Here is a 16266-nt window from a genome sequence, read left to right as displayed (position 1 = left end):
GGGAACCCGGGGCGTACGTCTCTCACCGGCGACCCCAGTCCACGCCAACCTGCGCCGGCGGCAGCCAAGTTACTCAGCAACCCCCGGATCCCCCGGGTGGCGAAGGATTCCTGGAGTCTCCGGGTTTCGCGCGCCCGCTGGGCCGGCTGCGCATCCTTTGTCCAGCAGGCCTGGAGAGGCTCCTGGCGCCGGGGGCGCGCGGGCAGGAGGGGGCCCCGGGACGGCGGAGGGTGGCCGGGAAAGGCGGGGGCGAGCGGCGCCGCCAGTTCGGAGTAGCAACAGGTTGTGCCCTGTAGCCCGCGGCAGCTGCTGAAACTCGCTCCTGCCCCGGGGCGTGGAGGAAGGTTTTCCCAGGTTCCGGAGACTGGCATCTGAGCTTGGTTAATTACAGCAGGTGTGTGATTGGGGTCCTGGAACGTCCCCTCCCCCACCCCAACAGAGACCCCCCCCCCCCCGGCCCCGCCCCCGGAGACTAAACTGCTGGCTGTTCCTGGGTTGCCTGAGCCGGATGACCGTTTTCGAAAGACTTGAATGTAGGCAACTTCCTATTATTCAACGTGTATGAACTTAGGACTTTGGATCTTCTCCCCTCTTCTGTGAGTTTCCTCTGTCAGCGGCGACCGCGGCGGAGCTGAGGCTGCTGCCCTTGGCAGGGGCGGCCCAGACCCTCTGTTGACTGCCAGGTGTGTGTGCGGCCAGGTCCTGTACCTGTATGCCATCGCCAGCCCCCCCCCCCCCCACCCCACCCCATTCAAAACCCCGTTTTACATCAGCGATGAGAACCGCTCCGGGACTGTAAACAACTGCTGTCACTCGGGTCATCAGTGAGACTAGAGACTTCCTCCTCTTAAGAGCCAGGGCCCTCCGTTCCCTGCTGCAGTGCCTTTTAATTTAGTTTTCTTAACGTATACCATTTTTAAAATGAACTTCCTTATGAGTTCCGGGCTTCCCTGATAGCTCAGCTGGTAGAGAATCTGCCTGCAATGCAGGAGACCCCGGATTGATTCCTGGATCCGGAAGATCCACTGGAGAAGGGATAAGCTACCCCCTCTGGTATTCTTTCTTGGGCTTCCCTTGTGGTTCAGCTCATAAAGAATCCACCTGCAATGCCGGAGTCCTGGGTTCGATCCCTGTGTTGGGAAGATCCCCTGGAGAAGGGACAGGTGACCCACTCTAGTATTCTGGGCTGGAGAATTCCATAGACTGCATAGACCATGGGGTCGAAAAGAGTGGGACACAACTGAGTGACTTTCACTTTCACTTTATGAGTTCCATGCTGGACGACTACTGTGTTTCTAGTGTGGTGAAGCAAAGTGCATTAAAGGACAGGTAGAAAATAACAAAGCAAATATTGTTTTCTTGGGACCATTTACAGTATGAAGGAAGTCAGTTTGTAGGGATCAAGAGTTCACACTGAGATTAGTTCAAGGTCAGGAGGCATTGTTACAAATGACTGAAAGCAGTTCTGCATAATTATAGCAGAAAAGAGACTGGATACGGGGTGGCTTAGTGATGGGACCGAAAGGATGGCTAGCCAAGCTTGGGAGCCCAGAGGAGTGGACGTGGGGCTTGCAGCAGGATTCCTGATGGGCGTACGGCCGTGGCTGCCATGAGGCTCTGACTGTGGCTGTTCGCACGTTGCCGTCGTTGAAGCAGAAACTGCCTCTGCCGCCCTGTGTCTCATGCACAAGCCCAGAAGTGAGCCTCTGATTGGCTGAGCCTGGGCTCAGTTTGGGTACCTCAGTAGCTTCCCAGGTAGCTGGGGTGGGTTGCCATTTCCTTCTCCAGGGGATCTTCCTGACCCAAGGGTTGAACCCAGGTCTCCTGCACTGCAGGCAGACTCTTTACCATCTGAGCCACCAGGGGCTCTTTCCCAGGTGGCACCAGTGATCAATGCAGGAGACGCAAGAGATGTAGGCTAGATCCCTAGGTCGGAAAGATCCCCTGGAGGAGGGCATGGCAACACACTCTAGTATTCTTGCCTGGAAAACCCCATGGACAGAGGAGCCTGGCAGACTACAGTCTATGGGGTCCCAAAGAGTCAGACAGGATTAGTGACTTAGCATGCACACATCCTTACTGAGTGCCTACTATGTGCCAGGCTCTATGGGCACCAAGATGGGGAGGTCAGGGGCCCCACAAAGCTACTGGGCTTGGTCAGCTCAGTGCAATCAAAGAAAGATATTTTGGGGAGGTTTTGCTTCACGTCTGTTGTTCTGCAGTTGTGTTTGGGAGGATGGAGGTGTCTTTGGGAAGCAGCATGAATTAGGAACAGTGCTGGTTCTCAAGCCTTCGTTGTCTAAGCATCAGTCACCAAGGGAGGGTGCTAAAAATGCAGATTAATGGGCCACATGTCCAGAAATGCAGTCTGATAATCTCATTTGAAACAAAGACCCAGTTTTACCCAGATGCGGCTCTTGGATCTGGAGCCATCCTGGGGTTTGTGCGGGCAGTTCCCTGACCGCTCTCAGTGGCTCTTGCTACCGAGTGTGCCAAAGTACCCAGACCTTGAAAGCACAGCAATTCGAACTGAGACAAAAACTTCTTCCTTGTCACCCTGACTTTTATCTGTAGTCTAGTGTTTTATAAGTAATGAGGTTTCGATACATTCTCAGAAGTGGCTCCAGAAGTTAAGAGGGACCTCCACTCGGGAGCAGGACGCATGCGCCACTCGGGTGCTGCCCTGACCCAGCGGACGCCGCATCTTCGCCTTTCCTGACGGATCTCTCCAGCCCGCTCTTCGCTGAGGATGGCTGGAGTCTGTTTATTCACAGCTCTCCCGTGGGCCTCCTGCCGTCTCCCCTTGCTGTGTTTCTCTCTGTCCCCAGCGGAGCCTTGGTGGCGTTACTGGGAAGTCAGCCTTTCTTAGCGGCTGAGCCTTTAATCCTTTCAGCTGCTGTGTGCCTGCGTGTCCTCTAGCAGAAAACAGGACGCGTGTGCGGTGTGTGCATGTCCGCCTGTGGAGAGTACGCACCTGGGGTGTTGCTTGTGTGTTGTGTCTGTGTGAGTTGTGTGTCAGTGTCAGAGCCCAAGCCGTGTGTGTGATGTGTGTGTGCACGTCCGCCTGTGGAGTGTATGTACCTGGGGTGTTCCGTGTGTGTTGTGTCTGTGTGAGTTGTGTGTCAGTGTGCGTGCCTGAGTCGTGTGTGTGATGTGTTTGTGTGCATGTCTGCCTGTGGAGTGTGTTCCGTGTGTGTTGTGTCTGTGTGAGTTGTGTGTCAGTGTGAGTGCCTGAGTGGTATGTGTGATGTGCGTGCATGTCTGCCTGCCTGCCTGCAGGAGCGTGGTCCTACCTGAATAACCACCCGCCCCTCCGCTGTATCTTCCTCCTGCCCCGTTCAGCCCCGCAGAGGTGCAGACGGGCTTGGCAGAGGCTGACTTGCTGTATCTCCTTCTTATCTGTTCTCTCTGGGAGAGATTTGGAGATGGAGCAGGGCACTGATTCATGGTAGAAACCGTGGAAGGCTCGAGCGCTTCCGAGCCTGAGCACAAGTTGTTGGCAGGGATCGTCCTTTAGAAACACTGACCAGGGTCCTGGTGTGTCTGTGTCTGTGGGTGATGTGGACCCAGAAGCTTGGGGTCCATGAGGGTGACACTGGGCACCGCTGGGGAGCCAGATAGCCCGTGGTTTGATAAGAGGAGAGTCGAGGGTCCTTCCATTGGCAGGTCTGTGCGGACGGGACTGGAGTGGGACGTATGAGGCGGTACTAAGGGGGCCCGATGTGAATGAACGTCTTCACTCCGCGGGCTCATTATCTCCTGCCTCTGGTCTGGGGCTTTCTTTGACTTGGTGGAATATAGATAGGGGGTCCTCTGGCCTCTTGCACAAGTGTGCCCATTTCTTGGTGGTCTCTCTCCTTCATCTTGTGTGTGTTTCTGGAGAAAGTGAAAGAAAGTGAAGTTGCTCAGTCGTGTCCAACTCTTTGCGACCCCATGGACTGTAGCCCACCAGGATTCTCCATCCATGGAATTTTCTAGGCAAGAGTACTGGAATGGGTTGCCATTTCCTTCGCCAGGGGATCTTCCTGACCCAGGGATCAAACCTGGGTCTCCTGCATTGCGGGCAGATGCTTTACCGTCTGAGCCACCAGGGAATCCCTATGTGTTTCTGGAGAACCTCATCCTTATTTTGAAAGTTAGTGAGTGTAATACACACAATAAAGTCAGGGTGCTCCTCCCCAGAGGGGAAAGGACAGGAAGTGCATCGGCTGCCCTGGGGAGTTCTCTTTCGAGTCCCCTCGCCCAGTGCCTTGGCGCGAGCCAAGCCCTCGGTCTGGATTGTGTGGTTGCCTGTTCCGCAGCTCACACTGAGCCCTGCCTGTGCGCCCGCCTTGTGCTCAGCTCTGGGGAGAGAGACTCCAGGAGCGCGGGGTCCACGCCGCCCCCACTGGACGCTGGGTTGGGAGCTGATTTCAGTTCCTGATCTCTCTCCCCGTCCCCAGGGGAGGGCGGGGGTCTCCCCCTGCTCAGCCTCTCATTTCCTGGATCCTGAGTTGCCCAGGGGGTGACTTGAGACGGGGACTCCCATCAGGGTGACCTGGTGAGAGTGTTAGAAAGACAGAAACCAGCCCCACCCAGCCTTAAAGAGTTTGGTCCCTGCCCCTGAGGCCACGCTCTTCCAGCTTGGGTTGAGGGGAGTGAGGAGATAAAGTTAGATCAGTGAGTGTATTGGTGAGATGAAAGATGGAGTGAAACGCGCCTCCAGGAAGGGGGCTGTTGCTGTTTGTTGTTTATTCACCCGACTGTTTGTGACCCCACGGACTATAGCCCGCTGGCTCCTCTGTGCCTGGGATTTCCCGGCAAGCATACTGGAGTGGGTTGCCATTGCCTCCTCCAGGGGACCTTCCCCACCCGTGTCTCCTACACTGCAGGCGAATTCTTTACAACGGAGCCAGATCACCGTGCACATTAGTAAAATAAAAGACAAAGTAAGACATATCTGGGGAGCTGGGGAGAACAGCCCAAAATTGGAGGAAAAATGAGCACTTTATCTATTGCTGGGGGGCTCTGCCTCTCTGAGATGGACGGCTCTGCAGGGAGGGGCGTCTCGGAGTTGGGAGAGTCCCGGCTTGGGCCATGAAAACCAGCTACTGGGTGTAAGTTCTGGCCCACTGTTAGTCAGCTGTGGCCTCAGGCAAGTCACTGAGATTTTCTGAGTCAGTTTCCTCATCTGTAAAATGGGATAAAGCCTCAAGTGAGTTCCTACCTGTGGGCATGTAGAACGTTCTCAGATGCTTAACGCACAGTCTGCCTGGTGATCCTGAGTCTGGCTCCTGGCAGGGGACCTTCTAGCTTTCCTGCCCCCACGCTTGGAGCAGGCTCTGTGTTTCTTCCCCAGCAGAGGATTAGGCTGAGCGCTTGCTCTAAAGCCTGGCAGCCTCTCCACCAGGCGAGCTTCGGGTGTGGGCAGGCTGCAGGCATTAGTGACCCCCGGTCCCTTCTCTCTCTGCCAGGGATGCTGCTTTGATGGACTGAGTCCCCCTCCCCTGCCTGCCGGAGAACGTTCTCTGCTGCCCTTTGCTGCCTGCCAGCCCGGCCTGGAAACTGAGGACACTGCAGGCTCAGCCCTCACGACACTTCTGCACAGGAACGTGCTCCCGCCGTCCCCCAGGCTTCCAGAACACCCTGACACAGGCGGCCTCCAGCACCACCTCATGTTTGGGGCATCTTGCTAGCCATGGCCCTCCTCCTTGGCTTCCTCCTGCTGCTGGGACTCTGTGAAGACACCATGTCAGAGGAGCCGTCGTTATCCCGGTACCGTCCTGGTGGTTTGGAATTCCAGTTGCCTCCAACCTCCTATCAGACCAGTGACTCTTATGATCCTGGTCCCACTGGCTTCTTCTTTCATATCGTGCGCCTCTTTGTCCAAATTGTGCAGCCCAATGGTTTCCCTGAAGGTAAGTCCTGAGGGTGGGAAAAGGTAGAATTTGTCTCCAAACACCACTCTCGGGCACACTCGCATTAGTGGTGTTAATGACAGGGTGATCGGAGGAGGAGATGTTCTTTGTGGTCAAGTATGAGATTCTGAGTGAGTGAACTGCACAGGAGCAGAAAGCATTTAGATGTTAGTTAAGAAAATCAAGTGAAATAGGTTGTCAGGAACGTGATGATAAGAAAGTGAAGCTGAACTGTGTTGCCATGGTGTTCTTCCAATTCTTTATCCTCCGTCCCCGCCTTTTTTGTTTGTGTTGGTTAGAGAACTGAATTATCCTCAAGTTCCTACCAAAGGTAAAATGTAGGGTAAAAATGCGAATTCCCCGCCATCGAATGAGAAGTTAATCATGAACGCCCATGCACACTGAAAGTTACAAATTTAACTCTCCTCCACCTACCATGATATTCGGTTTTGACACTGCTTCGGGCTAGGTCAGGTGAACCAAACCTGTTACCTGGGTAACGTGTTTGCTTCAGTTCTAAGGGTCCGAGTCTGAGGACGGGAGGGAGCTTTGCTGGCCTCGTGCACTTGCTCTGTGTATGTGCTACTGTCTGGCCTTAGCGCTGGGGCCGATCTGTCCCGGGAAATCTTTGGGGTATGTGTTTTCAGGAACGGGATTATGAAAATGTAAGTGGTCTGTGGGAAGTGTCTGCTATCAGGATTTGGCAGCCTAAATTTTTATTGATTTAATGTTAGATCTAGCTTCGGCTTGTTCTTTCATACTGTCATTGGTCATTAAGTGTGATAAAATTGGTGGTAGTCTTGATCTTCATCCTGAGATGGTCAGCCATTGTTCATAAGAAGCTTATCTGTGAGAGAGAGACGAGAGAGAACGTATTTAGTGAACTTTAGCACCTGTTTATGTTATGGGTAGTTTATATGTCTTCGTAATATACATTTACGTAGAATTTTTTAGGTGTATTTGTCTCAGATTAAGCAGTTGAAACAGTCTGAAGTGTAGTTCTCAAATTTTCTGTTATTTTAAATTTCGAATCAGTGGAGTAAATCACTCTGAGCCCTTCTGTCGTAGAAGAAAGTCCTGGGGAAGCACTGGTTACTGTTTACGTCACTGCCTAAAAGACTCAACCTGGAAGTCTGAAGGGCAGAAGTGGAAGACGCACTGAGTTTATTTATTCATACTGAACACAGGTTCATGCTTCTCAATAGATAGCTCTTCTTTTATCTTTAGACTTGATGTAAATGTAATTGAATAAATACATGGTTGACCAAAAAGTTTGTTGGAGTTTTTCTGCAACATCTTATGCAAAAACCCGAACAAACTTTTTGACCAGTAAATGTTTGGTGGTTCAGTGGTAAAGAATGGACCTGAAAGTGCAGGAGGCCCAGGTTCAATCCCTGGGTTGAGAAGATCCCCTGGAGAGGGAAGTGGCAACCACTCCAGTATTCTTACCTGGAGAATCCCACGGACAGAGAAGCCTGGTGGGCTGCAGTCCAGGAGGGTCACAGAGAGCTGGACATGACCGAGCATGCGTGTAAGCAAGCACAGATGCCTACTGGTGATTTTAGTCTTGGCTTCTTTTTCATGTAGAAAACCGAGAATTCAGTTGTTTGATATGAATTTGCAATGACTTCTTTAAAAAGATTGTGAAGCCTCCTTGTGTCATTCTAAGCAGATCACGTAATCAGTTAATCCTATAATCTCTTTCCATATGTTTATTTTTCTCCCTCTGAATTTCATAGGAAGACTTCCTCACACTAATTTCACTAGGGAAAACAGTATTTTTGAAGGTCTTCATTCGAATGATCAGGTTAAACGGTGTCTTACTTCCAGTGCCTTCAAGGGTTTTCACCTCCAACAACATGATTAGTGTGGAATTTAAATCCTAATGTAATCTTAGGGTGTTAGCCGTCCTTGTCCCTTGACCTTCATCAATACTTATTACTTTGGAGAAAGAAGTTCCCAGAAGTAGATCAGAGCAGACCAACACTGCCCCTTTCAAAAAGCTTGGCAGGCTGCTTGGAGAATATAATACTGAACTTAGCAGCTGAGGCTTGCAAGTGTTGGCTTTCTTCCACCACTTCCTTACTTATACCCTTCCACTCAGTTACTAACTTACATCGTAGCTTCAAAGTGCTCATTAGGTGCTTTGAAATTTAAAGGTCACTAGGGCACAATCATGGCTTTCTGGGTTTTTTTTCCCCTTTTTCACATGACTTAAAAAAAAAAAAAATGAAGTATAGTTGATTTACAGTGTGTGTTAGTTTCAGGCATTCATCACATTGATTCAGTTTTGTGTGTGTGTGTATAGTGTATTTATATACCTGTTCTTTTCAGATTCTTTTCCCTTGTTCCCTGTGCTATAAGTAGGTCTTTGTTGGTTATCTATTTTATATACAGTAATGTGAATATGTCAGTCACATCCTCCCAATTTATCCCTCCCTGCCATTCCCCTAAGTAACCATGGGTTTGTTTTCTGTGTCTGTGGGTCTATTTCTGTTTTGTAAATAAATTCATTTGTGTTGTTTTGTTTTAGACTCTACATGTAAATGGTATTATATGATATTTGCCTATCTCTGTCTTACTTCACTTAGTGTGATAATCTCCAGGTCCGTCCAATGTTGCTGCAAGTGGCATTATTTCACCCTTTTTTATGGCCAAGTAATATTCCACTGTATATACGTACCACATCTTTCGTATCCATTCATCTGTTGATTATTCCATTGTATGTATACACCACATCTTCGGTATCCATTCATCTTTTGATGAACATTTAGCTTGCTTCCCTGTCTTGTCTGTTGTGAATAGTGTTGTGGTGATCTTTGGGGCAGTGTATTTCATGAGCCCCAGAATGAAGGCTGATGTCTTCATAATTTAAGATGCAGAGAGAGAGAGAGAGGTGGATTTTTTATGTATTAATTAACTTAATACATTAATCAAAACAGGTAACTTGAGGATAAGTCATCTGTGGAGTAACATCTTCACAGAGGCTCATATCCCACAGGTCTGTTCTTTCATGTGAGGGAGTAGAAGTGTTTTGGGGGCACAATCCCAGTGCAGGGGCAGAAGACGAAGGGAGGGCCCTGGAGCCCGGCTCCCTCTTCTTGTGCCATAGGGCCTGGGGAGTTCTCCAAGTTTACATCCTGTGTCCAACCAAAATGGAATACCCAGGTTTAGATTCGGAACTCTCTAAAGAGAAGCACAGAATGTGGTCCACTGGAGAAGGGAATGGCAAACCACTTCAGTATTCTTGCCTTGAGAACCCCATAGACAGTATGAAAAGGCAAAATGATAGGATGCTGAAAGAGGAACTCCCCAGGTCAGTAGGTGCCCGATATGCTCCTGGAGATCAGTGGAGAAATAACTCCAGAAAGAATGAAGGGATGGAGCCAAAGCAAAAACAATACCCAGTTGTGGATATGACTGGTGACAGAAGCAAGGTCTGATGCTGTAAAGAGTAATATTGCATAGGAACCTGGAATGTTAGGTCCATGAATCGAAGCGAATTGGAAGTGGTCAAACAGGAGATGGCAAGAGTGAACGTTGACATTCTAGGAATCAGCGAACTAAAATGGACTGGAGTGGGTGAATTTAACTCAGATGACCATTATATCTACTACTGTGGGCAGGAATCCCTTGGAAGAAATGGAGGACCATCATGGTCAACAAAAGAGTCTGAAATGCAGTACTTGGATACAATCTCAAAAATGACAGAATGATCTCTGTTCATTTCCAAGGCAAACCATTCAGTATCACGGTAATCCAAGTCTATGCCCCAACCGGTAACACTGAAGAACCTGAATTTGAACGGTTCTATGAAGACCTACAAGACCTTTTAGGACTAACACCCAAAAAAGATATCCTTTTCATTATAGGGGACTGGAATGCAAAAGTAGGAAGTCAAGAAACACCTGGAGTAACAGGCAAATTTAGCCTTGGAATATGGAATGAAGCAGGGTAAAGGCTAATAGAGTTTTGCAAAGAGAACACACTGGTCATAGAAAACACCCTCTTCCAACAACACAAGAGAAGACTCTACACATGGACGTCACCAGATGGTCAACACCAAAATCAAATTGAGTATATTCTTTGCAGCCAAAGATGGAGAAGCTCTTTACAGTCAGCAAAAACAAGACCAGGAGCTGACTGTGGCTCAGATCATGAACTCCTTATTGCCAAATTCAGACTTATTGAAGAAAGTAGGGAAAACTACTAGACCTTTCAGGTATGACCTAAATCAAATCCCGTATGATTATACAGTGGAAGTGAGAAATAGATTTAAGGGACTAGATCTGATAGACAGAGTGCCTGATGAACTATGGAATGAGGTTCGTGACATTGTACAGGAGACAGGGATCAAGACCATCCCCATGGAAAAGAAATGGAAAAAAGCAAAATGGCTGAATGGGGAGGCCTTACAAATAGCTGTGAAAAGAAGAGAGGCGAAAAGCAAAGGAGAAAAGGAAAGATGTAAGCGTCTGAATGCAGAGTTCCAAAGAATAGCAAGAAGAGATAAGAAAGCCTTCTTCAGAGATCAGTGCAAACAAATAGAGGAAAACAACAGAATGGGAAAGACTAGAGAGCTCTTCAAGAAAATTAGAGATATCAAGGGAACGTTTCATGCAAAGATGGGCTCGATAAAGGACAGAAATGGTCTGGACCTAACAGAAGCAGAAGATATTAAGAAGAGGTGGCAAGAATACACAGAAGAACTGTACAAAAAAGATCTTCACAACCCAGATAATCGCAACGGTATGATCACTCACCTAGAGCCAGACATCCTGGAATGTGAAGTCAAGTGGGCCTTAGAAAGCATCACTACGAACAAAGCTAGTGGAGGTGATGAAATTCCAGTGGAGCTATTTCAAATCCTGAAAGATGATGCTGTGAAAGTGCTGCACTCAATATGCCAGCAAATTTGGAAAACTCAGCAGTGGCCACAGGACTGGAAAAGGTCAGTTTTCATTCCAATCCCAAAGAAAGGCAATGCCAAAGAATGCTCAAACGACCACACAATTGCACTCATCTCACATGCTAGTAAAGTAATGCTCAAAATTCTCCAAGCCAGGCTTCAGCAATACGTGAACCATGAACTTCCTGATGTTCAAGCTGGTTTTAGAAAAGGCAGAGGAACCAGAGATCAAACTGCCAACATCCGCTGGATCAGGGAAAAAGCAAGAGAGTTCCAGAAAAACATCTATTTCTGCTTTATTGACTACGCCAAAGCCTTTGACTGTGTGGATCACAATAAACTGTGGAGAATTCTGAAAGAGATGGCAATACCAGACCACCTGACCTGCCTCTTGAGAAATCTTTATGCAGGTCAGAAAGCAACAGTTAGAACTGGACATGGAACAACAGACTGGTTCCAAATAGGAAAAGGAGTACGTCAAGGCTGTATATTGTCACCCTGCTTATTTAACTTCTATGCAGAGTACTTCATGAGAAATGCTGGACTGGAAGAAGCACAAGCTGGAATCAAGATTGCTGGGAGAAATATCAATAACCTCAGATATGCAGATGACACCACCCTTATGGCAGAAAGTGAAGAGGAACTCAAAAGCCTCTTGATGAAAGTGAAAGAGGAGAGTGAAAAAGTTGGCTTACAGCTCAACATTCAGAAAACAAAGATCATGGCATCTGGTCCCATCACTTCATGGGAAATAGATAGGGAAACAGTGGAAAGAGTGTCAGACTTTAATTTTTTGGGCTCCAAGATCACTGCAGATGGTGACTACAGCCATGAAATTAAAAGACGCTTACTCCTTGGAAGGAAAGCTATGACCAACCTAGATAGCATATTTAAAAGCAGAGATATTACTTTGCCAAGAAAGGTCCGTCTAGTCAAGGCTATGGTTTTTCCTGTGGTCATGTATGGATGTGAGAGTTGGACTGTGAAGAAAGCTGCTGTTGCTGCTTCTGCTAATTCGCTTCAGTCGTGTCCGACTCTGTGTGACCCCATAGATGGCAGCCCACCAGGCTCCCCCTTCCCTGGGATTCTCCAGGCAAGAACACTGGAGTGGGTTGCTATTTCCTTCTCCAATGCATGAAAGTGAAAAGTGAAAGTGAAGTTGCTCAGTCATGTCTGACTCTTAGGGACCCCATGGACTGCAGCCAGCAGGCTCCTCTGCCCAGGGGATTTTCCAGGCAAGAGTACTGGAGTGGGGTGCCATGAAGAAAGCTGATCACTAAAGAATTGATTCTTTTGAACTGTGGTGTTGGAGAAGACTCTTGAGAGTCCCTTGGACTGCAAGGAGATCCATCCAGTCCATGCTAAAGGAGACCAGTCCTGGGTGTTCATTGGAAGGACTGATGCTGAGGCTGAAACTCCAATACTTTGGCTACCTCATGCAAAGCGCTGACTCATTGGAAAAGATCCTGATGCCGGGAGGGATTGGGGGCAGGAGGAGAAGGGGATGACAGAGGATGAGATCGCTGAATGGCAGCACTGACTCGATGTGAATGAGTTTGGGTGAAGTCCGGGAGTTTGTGATAGACAGGGAGGCCTGGCATGCTGCGATTCATGGGGTCGCAAAGAGTTGGACATGACTGAGCGACTGAACTGAAATGAAAGAGAAGCACATTATTATGCCAAGAAAGGTTCATATACTCAAGGTTATGGTTTTTCCAGTAGTCGTGTATGGATGTGAGAGTTGTACCATAAAGAAGGCTGAGCACCAAACAATTGATGCTTTCAGTATATGGTGTTGGAGAAGACTTTTGAGAGTCACTTAGACTGCAAGGAGGCCAAACCAGTCAATCCTAAAGAAAATCAACCCTGTGTCTTCATTGGAAGGACTGATGCTGAAGCTGAAACTCCAATCCTGCCACCTGATGGGAAGAACCAACTCATTGGAAAAGAACCTGACTCTGGGAAAGACTGAAGGCAGGAGGAGAAAGGGACGATAGAGGAGGAGATGGTTGGATGGCATCACCGACTCAATGGATATGAGTTTGAGCAAGCTCTGGGAGTTGGTGATGGACAAGGGGGGACTGGGGTGCTGCAGTCCATGGGGCTGCAAAGAGTTGGATACGACTGAGCGACTAAACAACAGCACAGAGAAGCACAGGGTGTATCCTGGTAAATACAAGATGGAGAGTTCCTGTTCGGGTGGGGCTTGAGACACAGGCCTGTTCCTGCATAGAAGGGTTTAGCTTAGATAAGGCCAGGAAGACAGGCTGGTAAACATACAGCTCAGCAGAATGTGCTCTAGAACTTGGTCTGGGGATTTCATAAACTCTGCCCTGATCTGAAGCTGCAGGAGAGATGTAGTGTCCTGGGCTTGGCTCACTAAGAAGTGAGTGATGACTTACATTAGGGAGGAACTGTTAGTCTGTTTATTAACCTAGAAAGGTTGTTGATGGCATAATGTGTATATGGCGGGTGGGGGGCTGGGGAGATGGGGAAAGAACGTGCCAGGCAGAGAAAATATCGTGTCCAGAGAGTGGAGGAGACAGCAGTTCATGGTGGACCATGATGTGTGCATTCATGGGGTAAGTCGGCCAAGGTAGGGGAGCTAGAGCTGGAGGACCCTGACTGGCAGCCCGGGTAGCTCTGTAGGGGGCAGGAAGCTAAGGCAGCATCAGCAAAGGTTGCGTTCACTTGGCAAGTGTTGTTGAAAGCTGAGCCTTCTGTGGTGCACTTGCTGGGTGCTGTGAACCAGCCTCGAAGTGGACTTGGGTTTTGGGAAGAGAATCCGACTGCAGCTGGTAGGGTAGCTCACAGGGAGAGTGAGGGTCCTGCCTTGGTCTAGAGGGTGGTAATGATGAACTAACCTGAGAAGGTGATGGGGCAAACTGAGGCAGGTTTCATTTACGTCCAGAGGATTTGGTTTAAGTCCTAGGTCTTGCCTGTTGCCTGTCGGGCGAACAATTTTCAGAGCCTCTGTTCTCATAAATGTAGTGTGACTCTATAGCTTTTGTCTGTGAGACTTAAATGAGAAGATGCATGTAAAGCCTATGTTTAAAACCATGCCCGAGAGGCCCAGAGAAAAGGCCTCCATCACTCTATCATACTGTTATTCAGGGCTTCTCTAGTGGCTCAGAAGGTCAAGAATCCGCCCACGATGCGGGAGACCAGGTTCAGTCCCTGAGTGGGGAAGATCTCTTGGAGAAGGGAGTGGCAACTCACTCTAGCATTCTTGCCTGGAGAAGTCCATGGACAGAGGAGCCTGGCAAGCTACAGTCCACGGGGTGGCAAAGAGTGGGACACGACTCAGCAACTAACACGTTTACTTTCGTATTGTTATTTGCCAGGAAGCATTGACCAGACTTGTTGCCAGAATTATTGTTGGGAAGAAAACAGGAAAGAGAAGGTGTCTCCAGGAGGGATCTTTAAAATGTCCTTGCTGCTGTTCCCTTAGGAACGTTCTCCGTGGAGAAGCCTTGTGAGAAGCAGTTCCGTTACTTTTGAAGTTGGGGGAGCTGTGTCTCCCCAGCAAGCCCCACAGCAGCAGAGCTGGGCTAGAAGCCAGGACTTGGATGCAGCGCTGGCTTACTAAGTAGTCTCTACTCCCACAAGTGTCTGCATCTCACGGATGCTTGTTTTTCTCTGTTTCCAGCCCCCCCTCCGCTATCCCCAGGGTCTGCTGTAAGGCATATTGTGTACCATGTCAGCTTGTTTGAATCTCCCACCAGCTTTGAGAGGTGGATGGTGATCTTATTTATATTTCTTACAGCCCCTTTTACAGATGGGAAAACTAAGTCAGGGTGAGATTACAGGTTCAAAGCACACAACTAGCCAGTGGCAGGTTGAGAACCCTGTCTCCAGGACTAGTTATTTCTGCTGTTTTCTACAGCTTACGTGGTGGGTAATTTATTTCCGTTTTGTTTTGGCCAAGCTATGCTGCGCACAGGATCTTAGTTCACCAACCAGGGATTGAACCCAGGCCCTCTGCACTGGAAGCGCAGAGTTATAACCACCGTAACACCAGAGAAGTCCCTCCCTTTTATTTTAATAATAGTGCTTTTAAACTGATTGTGAGTTGCTATGAAAAGCAATGACTTGTGCCCACTGGCAGCGGGCACTGCAGGAGATTATCTGGTGTGGATGGTGAGCAGTGCCTTTTCCAGTTTCACGTGCCCGTGATGAACTTGGCGGGAACCATGACCCACATCAGAGCCTTTCTAATGGAGCAAACCAAAAACCCTCCTCTGCTTTTATTTTCATAGAAATTTCCTAAAATTATTCTCTACTCTGTTTTGGTACATTTTAAAATTAGATTTGAGGATGGTTGACTTATTTCTAGGCCTTTCCCAGGTGATGCTCGTGGTAAAGAACCCACCTGCCAGTGCAGGAGACATAAGACACTCGAGTTCGATCCCTGGGTCGGGAGGATCCCCTGGAAGAGGGCATGGCAACCCCCTCCAGTGTTCTTGCCTGGAGAATCCCCGTGGACAGAGGAGCCTGGCAGGCTACAGTCGGGCAGAGTTGGACACGACTGAGCGACTGGGCACACACACACGCACGACCAACTTCCGCAGCATTTTAGGCTCTTCCGATTTGCTCCCGCCGGGAGTGGTGCGGCATGGAGCTGCGTACGTGGTGGGAGTGGAGTAGAGGGAGGAGCTGAGCTTGGCGGCCGAGGACTCTGGTGCCCTCAGACTGAGCGCCGTGAGTCTGTCTGTTGGAGGTGACAAAAACCTATTCGCAAAGGCGGTCCGAAAAGGGATTTATCAACAATAGCATCTTACCGCATGACTCAGGGGACCGTGTTCAGGATCTCGTAGTAAACCAAGATGGAAAAGAGTATGAAAAAGAATATATACATATGTCTTTATATCTGTGTATTCCGAATCACTCAGCTGTACACCAGAAACACACACAGCCTTGTAGATCTGTAGCAAATACTTCAGTTAAAATTGTTTCTTCAGAGGGAGTTTAGTCATCGGAACTCTGGGTTACTTCGTGGCACTTGAGGGGCTGGGGAGGGTTTCGGTCAGCAGGGACTCTGCCCGCCGCCTTCCTCGGCTCCTCCCTGCCCGTGGCCTCTTCCTTCCTTCTCCTCCTCCTCATCCTCATCTGTGGGTTCCCCCATCCCTGCAGTCCTCATGGTGGCGCTCTGGGCTGCCAGCCTCATCGGTTTCAGGCCAGCTTCCTAGAGAATCGCTGGACAGTCTCTCTCTTTCTGTCTCTTTTAAAGTCTCGATCCCAGTGCTGCCTGGGGTCAGTCGCCAACCACGGGCCCATGAGGGTACCCGTGCCCACAGTCACACTGCACGTGGGCCTGGCTCTGAGAGCCATCATGGCCCCGAAGCATCACAGGCAGGGAAGCTGGTTTTCAGGAAAGGGGTGGTCGGGCAGATGGCCCAAAAGGTGTGTCTGCCAACGTCCACCTAGAATCAGGGTGCTGTATTATATCCAGCACCTGCA

The 16266-nt window shown here is 49.2% G+C and overlaps 1 protein-coding gene across 1 annotated transcript in view; it reads left to right on the top strand.

Annotated features, from left to right (window-relative positions):
• Positions 1–5677: 5677 nt before the first annotated feature.
• Positions 5678–16266, top strand: part of PROM1 (prominin 1) — a 116672-nt gene continuing 106083 nt past the window's right edge. The window contains exon 1 of the mRNA XM_052642130.1: positions 5678–5897. Coding sequence (XP_052498090.1) covers positions 5678–5897 — 220 coding nt within the window. The remainder of the gene's footprint in view (positions 5898–16266) is intronic.

This window comes from Budorcas taxicolor, chromosome 6 (assembly GCF_023091745.1).
Source record: "Budorcas taxicolor isolate Tak-1 chromosome 6, Takin1.1, whole genome shotgun sequence".
Taxonomy (NCBI): domain Eukaryota; kingdom Metazoa; phylum Chordata; class Mammalia; order Artiodactyla; family Bovidae; genus Budorcas; species Budorcas taxicolor.
This window is presented reverse-complemented; position numbering and strand designations above follow the sequence as displayed.